Below are 8,025 nucleotides of genomic sequence, written 5' to 3'. Positions count from 1 at the left end.
TTTTTACTACCCCCATCTTTCTTATAACCATCAAATCCTTTTCTAAACACCTGTATCAACATGACTTTCAACATACGGGACTACAAACCTGCCTCACAGAAAAATATAGCACATGTAATCTAGAAATAAAATACATATTGAAGCGTTGTCAAAGCTCATATGCATGTGACACTGAACAATGTAAGCATGAGAAAATTCGTGGCCCATTACAGAAAACGTCATGACACAATGGCGCACAACATTGAACCAAACATTCATGAGGGGAGTCCATCCTCCTCACACTCCTCCGTGCCACAGTGTGGCGTGGTTTACCGACAACCCGGTTGGATCAGCTAACGGGAACAGTTTGGTATACCATCCCACTTATCATCGCCACTTCAAGAATACAACCATGTACACAGTCAGCTAGCTAGGATGAACGCTTCCTCGGTAACGAACGGTTGATAGCTAACGTTGGAGTTGGGTAGCTGACTTTGACAGCTGCAGCTTTCTTTTCTACTGTGAAGCTTTAATTTGGAGATGCCACGACGTTTGAACAAGAGGTTAGCATGGTAGAGAACATTTAGCCAGCTTAATAGCGGGCTAGCTACCAAACGGTCAGTTTTCGATTTAGCAAGCTTTCTTGCTCCATAGCTATCCCAGTTTGCTGGCTCTTTGGCTATTCAGAAGTTAAACTCGTAGCTAGCTAGCTAGAAGCAAGCGGTGTCATTCTTTATCTGGCTAGCTAGCGTGCTACACAGCATGCGATAGTTGGGCAGGTAACGGTACAATACCGGTGGTAACAGTTCTTTTTAAGCAATTTCTGTAGTTAACCGCTAGAAAGCTTATTGACAGCAAGCAGTGCAAAACTAGCTAGCCAGCTAGCTTTAGTAATGCACCTGCCAGAGTGATCTCGTACCGTTACTCTGCTTTTAAAAATCGTCTCAACTGCTGTCAATAGCTAGTTAGACTAGCTGTCTTAGATAGCCAGCACGATAGAGCTTATATATAATCAGACATTTCTCGGGACCTTTTATAAACACTGTCATTGAAATTGTTCAAATATCCAAGTATGGGGATGTGTTTACCCTGCCTGGGAGGAGCTGCCGATGACGTGGTAGAGACGCCGGACCCTGTAAGTTCTTCAGTACCGAGAGCTACAAATAGTATACTTCTTAGGCAGCTAATAAGTTATTTTTAAACTTAGTTGTTTTGCCTGTAGCAATAATCATTGCAGTGTTGCAAGCACTGTCAGTATGTTACACTTGTCAGTTTTAGTTTGCCGCTTCAAAAGACAATGCGTTGACGAACAGCTAGTCAGGTTTAGTTGCAGTGTCAGCGGAGACGCGGCTGGGTCAGTTCTGTTGCTGCGCTCCACCCTGCATTAGCTATGTTAACATTAGCAAATAGATATTATTGCTCGACTGTGATGTTGTCACCCTGTCTTGCAGGGCATTCGGGGCCCCGCATTAATGACTACCGAATTGAAATAAGTAACGAAGGTTTTTGTTTTGTTTTGGGGTTTTTTTTTTCTATTATTACAGTCAAATAGCTGAGTAACGTTTGCAGAATAACTAACCTTCTAGCAAGAAAATTTTGCCGTTTATAATTGCGCTTTCATATCGGAAATTTAGCTAGCAAGATGGCTTTGTTTATTTCAGCTTGCAAGGCCGGTAGGCTATAACATTAGATAGGATGGAGATGAAATGGGCAGTGTTTGCATATCACAACTAAATGGTAAAATCAAGTCAGTGCATCAGACAATTAAACAAGGCCATTACAGTCAGTGTCCAAGCTTTGAATGCGTGCTAAAGGTTTGCCATCGTCTTGATTAAATGACGATGTTTAAACATGCAACTTTGTGTCATGAAATATTTTATTTTTGACGTCTTTATTTAATAACGACATGCACAGCGCGACATATTGGCCTAGAAAACAACTAAACGTTATACTGCAGCACAACGAACCTACTGTGAACCTACTGGGACCATCAGACGCTCGGTGGACCAACATTGCAAACCGCTTATCTCTGGCTTTGCTTTAAAAAGCCACTTAACGTTTCATCTTGAGGGAATAATAATAGTCTGGAACATCCTTCATGTAAGAATAGCCTGGAGTTAAAGAACTACTTTTTGATATGTTTGTCATATGCCATGTTTGTGTTGCCGGGCATATAACATACCTGCACAGCCCTGTGAGTTATATCCTATTGGGGATGTATTTGTGGGAGTTAGCAATGCTAACCATGGCGGTGACAGCCCCGTTGGGTGGTTTCTTTAAAAGTTAAAACAAAAAGATTTTATTTTGCGTTTCTTTGTCAGATCATTCCCATCCAGACAAAGGCAATGGCGTTTATTTTCTGCGGTGTAAATTTAGTTATTCTTGATTAGTTATGGATGAATGATGGGCTCTGGTGTGTTTATTGCAGAATAGATGCAGTGTAATCAGGGGTTAACTAAACATCTACAACTAGGGTAGAATCTTTCTCAAGCTATGGTGACAGTACTGGTGTCATCTGTTTTCAGAAGCCAATACTGGCAACAGTTGACAAAAGTATGATAGTGACATTAAGAAAATTCATTTTGTATGATACAATAGGGCTCCAAGTGTCATGTCTTTGAACTGTGCAGATCATTTCATTAGCTGTAATGGCCTGAGAAGTGGATCAGTATCCCTGAAGGAACACTAGTGATATCACAAGGTTTGTGGAAGCAGTTGAGAAAACCACAGCATGGCTTTAATTATAATGTGGTTAGCTGTTGTTCCATAGAGCCTTCTTGTGCCAGATATAATAGCCTCTGAAGAACGGGGGCACACCCCTTTTTTCCATGAAGCTGACTTTACAATGTTTCGTTTGCTTTCCAGGAGACAAAAAGGAGGCAATTAGCAGAGGCAGCCGAGAAGAGACAAAAGGAGGTAACCTCATACGTTAGCAAATGTGTGCTCACAATTGGGCCCCACTTTGGTATCAGCCAACAGTTCAAGGTCAATCAATCTTGATGCCATTCCATTCTGTCCACCAGAATAACTTTCAGAATATGTACTTGATGTCACGGCCAGTAACCCCCTGAGTTACAAAACAATACACAGGACATACAAGGTTAGGGGACCTGTACAAAATGTCTATCTAGCTATCTGTCTATCTAGCTGTCTATGTATCTTCTGGGATGATATACACGCAAGTAACTGCAGAGCTCCTGGAGGCTAAACTTCTGTACTGCATCAATTTTGACAATTAAGAGGTAGGACTTTTCAATGTGAACACCCTACCCTACTCTACATATATATATATATACACATTGCAAATGAAAATAAGAAAAAGGTTAATCAAGATCAGAATTACAACAAAGACTAAACTAAAGAATCAGACAAAAACAAAAATGTTTTGCAGTCTGACTAGTTGCTGAGAGAGAGAGACCCCTAATGGGAATCAGGAAGGCCTTAAACATGGCTTGCCCAAGGTGCACAGGTGATCTGCATCAGGCAAGACAGGTGGGACACCGACGGCTCTGCCTATGATGACACCTGTGCAAAGATACACACTGACACTGCAATGTAAACAAACACGAACAGGCAAAATGACCGCGGGGTGTAACATTGATGTCTGGTTAGAATAATAATGATAGTAAGACTACATGGAGACCGAGGGCCGTGAGAATAATCCCAGACTCTAAAACCAGTTTTTCTGACTCCGGTTGTCATACCAGTTCTTGCCTTTGCCACTTTGTCCTGGAGAATGAACAGCTCTGTTTTTCTGTTAAGTCTCCACTCTCCATATCAGTATGCTGAAGCTCAGGATGATCCATCTAGCTTTGTGACACTTTCTTCCCGTTCCTGTGCGGTTGCCACATGGACAGCATAGCGGTTGCAGCCTATGTCCCAGCGCTCCCCTATCCTTTTCAAGGGTACCAATGATTTTCTCTCACAGGCACAAAAAACAACCTTGGCACACAAACTTCAGTTAACAGAGGTCTGTTCTGGTGGTCTCTGGTTGGCCACACATGCAGTGGTTTCCACAGGCCCTCAGAACCTCCTGGACAAGATGCCATGATAATTCCCTGTCAGGCAGGATCTGCAAACATAAGCCCAACATGTACTATTTCACCCGTTGCTGCAGGGAATCAGACTGTAAGCCTGGCCCCTCAGATGACCAAGCTCTTAGCTCCAGATCTCTGCCACATTTTAGAGCAAATCCATGCAGCTGAGTCCTCTGGACATTTCTGGGGCTACTTCAGGAGGCCTGAAGTCAGCGTATACCAAGTAGTACCTTTACTCCAGTGTGTGGATAGGCTTTGCTGAACAGATGAGTCTCATTACAATAGAGAATGTAATGGTTACTGTGTAATGTTTGTTTCTCCACCTCTCTCCAAAAGGTAATTTTGAGAAGCATTTATCTAATGGAGGAATTTGGCACTAGTTTCAGGCTTATGTAGCCAAAGGTCACACTTCAAGAACACTTTTACAACAGAAACAGTAAATAGAGCCTTCTGTTATCACCTAAAATTCAATGTGGTGATATTCACCGCAGGACTTATGTCGCATACAGATAGATAGGTTGTCTCTAATTATTTTTGATGAACTGTCTCACTTAAACCTCACTTCATGCAGTGCATGGGACCTGCCACCATGGATAGAATGTTGTTGGATGGATTCAAGTGTGGCTTGTTTTCAGCTTTTGATTGCTGTGGGTCATAGTTCACAGCAGTACAATACTTTGCACCCTTGAACCATTGCACAACTGAACCATTAGGTTCCATTTCCACATGTATCAGATAATTCTTTATTCCTTGTATCTCTTTGGACATTATGAGCAGCTGTAAAGCACATATGTTTAGATTTAGTGGAACCCTGTATTTCCCCATAGAGACAACTCAGACGAATCCCATTGAGAATTTTGCGATCTCACAGATCACATCATGCCACTAAAATGTCCCGGTGAGTACTTTACAGAGGAATCCAGCTGGTGGTTACAGCTTGGCTGGTTGCGCGTCACTTTCCTCGGCACAACGTTTGATGAAGAAATCCACCTCTCCTCCTTACAGTCACGTCAGCTGTGCTGTATCTGCTTCAGATCCGTTGGTCACAGATATTTGCCTCTTTAAGGACCGCAGCTAGCAGGAGGTGCTCTGTGCCAATCTGTCAGAACCATGGCCAAACACGGTGCTTTATAATGCTTCACTTGCCCACACTGAACGCCCACTTAGTTTTTATAAAAAGCCTTGTGCGTCACGTGCTGCATCCCACAACAGCAGACCCCAACTGCTCCGTGGCTGTCAGTCTACTTGTGTTTGTGCATAGTTTGTTTTGTCATGATATCCTTTTCACAATGGCAATCGGCATACAAAAGTCAAGTCATTTTGTGACCCTGGTCCAGCCACTCTTCCTTTAAGATTAGTATGTGCATGATTTTTTGAGGGTGATGTCAACAGGAATTGGGTCTTAACTTACAAAAATTTGTTTTTAACAAATGCAACAGAATTCAAGAGAGGTTAATAAAATGGCAACTCTGTGAGTGATGACACACTGTGAGCAGCTGAACAAAATGAAAAGTTAATGTAAGATTTAACTGTGAAGCTCCGTCTGCTGAAGCACAGACAACTTTTTCATTGGAACTAGTTATTAAACAATCTGTACATTTTGTTTTTATCAACTTAAAGTTGTTTCGTCCAAGAGATTATATCTTTTTCTTTGTATTTCATTCTTTTTTCTTTATTTCTGAAAAATGAAGGATTCTGTTCGTCAGATTTATGCCCTGCTCGTCGGTGAGGGTCTGAGATACTAGTCTAGCAGGATTGGCAAAGGAGCCCTCACTGGGCCACAGCAACAAATACTGTAGATAATTATCGGATGTGCATGACATTATGTTTTATCAAAATAGCAACCATAAAGCCTTTGTCTTTTGAAAATCCGTTCTTCAGCTGTTGTTGAGAACACGTTTGGAGTGGTATAAAGCTTCTATCCTATCCAGCACACAGAGTCTCTACCATTACTGCTTATGGCATTGGCCGGTCCAACTGTTGCATAGCTATGGTAGTAACTTGCTCTGTTGTCACTGTGTCACACCAGACGTCCTATAGAGGAATTAAAAACCCCGAGGCAGTTGAGAGGAAGAAGAAGAAACAGGAGGAGATGGAGAAGCAGGCGATGACAGTAACACCCACTGGGGGCGGGGGCCTGAAGGTCAGTCCTTTTAATGGGATTTGGACAGGGGTCTGAGGACACCAGGCAAAAAGATGGATAGGTAACCCTCACTCTAAAGGACTGGAGTAATTCTGGCTTTATAACCATTTGATATAAGGAATTAATTTAGACCCTGAATTGTAAGTGGTTTAAAGTTCTAAAGGGTTGAATGAATGAATTGGCTGTTATTTGAAGGTGAAAAAACATAAATCCTGTCATAAATTCTGATGTTCTCACCACTTCAATTAAAGTTTACTGAGCATCTTGTCTGAAAATGAAATTGAAAACTTTATGACAAGACAGGAGTGTATGATCATTTTAATTATGTTTTGCTTGTGTTGTATAACTAGGATACTAATGATTTACTGTACAAGTTCCACTGTGGTTGAAGGCTTTCAGTGGATAAAGTGCAACTTGATGAGGGACACCGTCTTACTGTTGGCAAATGAGAAGTTTGCCATGTGTTTTTATTTATTCTATTTGGTAGTGTTCGTGTTCCTCTTGGCCCAAGAGTTTGAGAGTGGAATACCTATGATTATGGACAAAAGTATACAGAGATCCTGAACTCCTGGTTCTGAATTAGTGACGGAGAACATGATTACGAAATTGTAAATTAGGGGTTTAGAAAATGTTTAGCCTTTTAGTCATAAACTAGATGCTAGGAACAAAAGATCCATTTATACGTGCCCATAAAAGTAGTATTTAGCTTACACAGCAAATCTTGAATGGTTACGAAGACAGTAAAATGTATAGAGACAAGCTCTTACTGCCGATATGTTTGTAGATTACAGTGGAAGACCACAATTCTGTTTTCTTCACAGTAAAAGTATGATAGACCTGCACAGTTAGCATGTAGGCTTTTAAATCGTGATGTATTTGTTAGGCTGTTTTTTGTCTGTTTTGAATTTGTTTGAACTTGTTTTGAACTTTTTCAACTTTTCATATTACAGTGGCAAGTGGGCTAAAGCTGAAGAGTGGAAAAGACAGACAAACAACAGATTCTTTCTGCTTGGGTTCAGCCAACATGGACTGTGTTACCAGTTGACTTGAGAAGCTCTTTTTTTGTTGTGCAAGATAGTGGGAGGCGGGTACGTAGGATCTAGGGAGAGATGTGCCAGGCTTTGTGCTACAGGATTGACCCCGGGCTCAGATTCCTGATTTGCCAGAATGCTTTGCAGGACACACTCACCAGATGATGCCAAGAAGAAAATGCCAATGGATCCTTGCAACAGCCAAAAGGACAGTTGACACACTACAGGACTCACTGGATGGAACTCCACACCATGAAAGGAAATATGAAGTGCGCTCTTAGCCATAACACTGTACTGTACCAGTTACTTCTTTTCAAACAGTCTCAGTAGCCTTTCGTACAATATTACACCTTACCATCTTATACTTCTTACCATATTTATGAAACTTACAAACACATTACAAATATTAAATCTTTTGATTTAATAAAGTAAAAATATAGCCATGCTGAAATTACTTGGTTTTCACAGAGCAAGCACAAGTGTCACATTTTCATTGATTTTTTTTATTTTTTTTTATTTTAAATCACCCTTTGTGCTAATCTAACCTCATACTCTGAAATGTGTTCTCCATATTTATATTTATACTCAAAAGATATGTATTTAATCATTTGTATAGAATCCTCACATGTCATGAGACGGTTATTTACAGGGGAAGGAGTCTTTATGAAAACAAAGAATCAGAATGAATGCTTTGAAATTTTTTATTACCTCTCTGCAGAATCACTACCTTCATATAACACTGTCATCTGCTTATATTGTTCAATCTCAAATGCTGTGCTCTCTGTCTGACACAGTTGTTTCAGGTTGAACTTTCCCTCTTAAGGTTGACTCATCT

The 8,025-nt window shown here is 40.9% G+C and overlaps 1 protein-coding gene across 1 annotated transcript; it reads left to right on the top strand.

Annotated features, from left to right (window-relative positions):
- The first annotated feature begins 405 nt into the window (after positions 1-405).
- Positions 406-7,665, top strand: LOC118788063 (small VCP interacting protein). Its single transcript, XM_036543913.1, has 4 exons — positions 406-1,114; positions 2,845-2,895; positions 6,046-6,159; positions 7,110-7,665. The coding sequence occupies exons 1-4, from the start codon at positions 1,052-1,054 to the stop codon at positions 7,122-7,124; spliced, it is 243 nt and encodes an 80-aa protein (XP_036399806.1). The 5' UTR covers positions 406-1,051; the 3' UTR covers positions 7,125-7,665.
- Positions 7,666-8,025: the final 360 nt, after the last annotated feature.

The sequence above is a fragment of the Megalops cyprinoides genome, chromosome 13 (assembly GCF_013368585.1).
Source record: "Megalops cyprinoides isolate fMegCyp1 chromosome 13, fMegCyp1.pri, whole genome shotgun sequence".
In the NCBI taxonomy this organism is placed as follows: Eukaryota; Metazoa; Chordata; class Actinopteri; order Elopiformes; family Megalopidae; genus Megalops; species Megalops cyprinoides.
This window is presented reverse-complemented; position numbering and strand designations above follow the sequence as displayed.

Coding starts and splice junctions, on each gene's coding strand:
- LOC118788063 (XM_036543913.1), top strand. CDS start 1,052: ATGGGGATGTGTTTACCCTGCCTGGGAGGAGCTGCCGATGACGTGGTA. Junction 1,115..2,844: donor TGGTAGAGACGCCGGACCCT/GTAAGTTCTTCA, acceptor TTTGCTTTCCAG/GAGACAAAAAGGAGGCAATT. Junction 2,896..6,045: donor CCGAGAAGAGACAAAAGGAG/GTAACCTCATAC, acceptor GTGTCACACCAG/ACGTCCTATAGAGGAATTAA.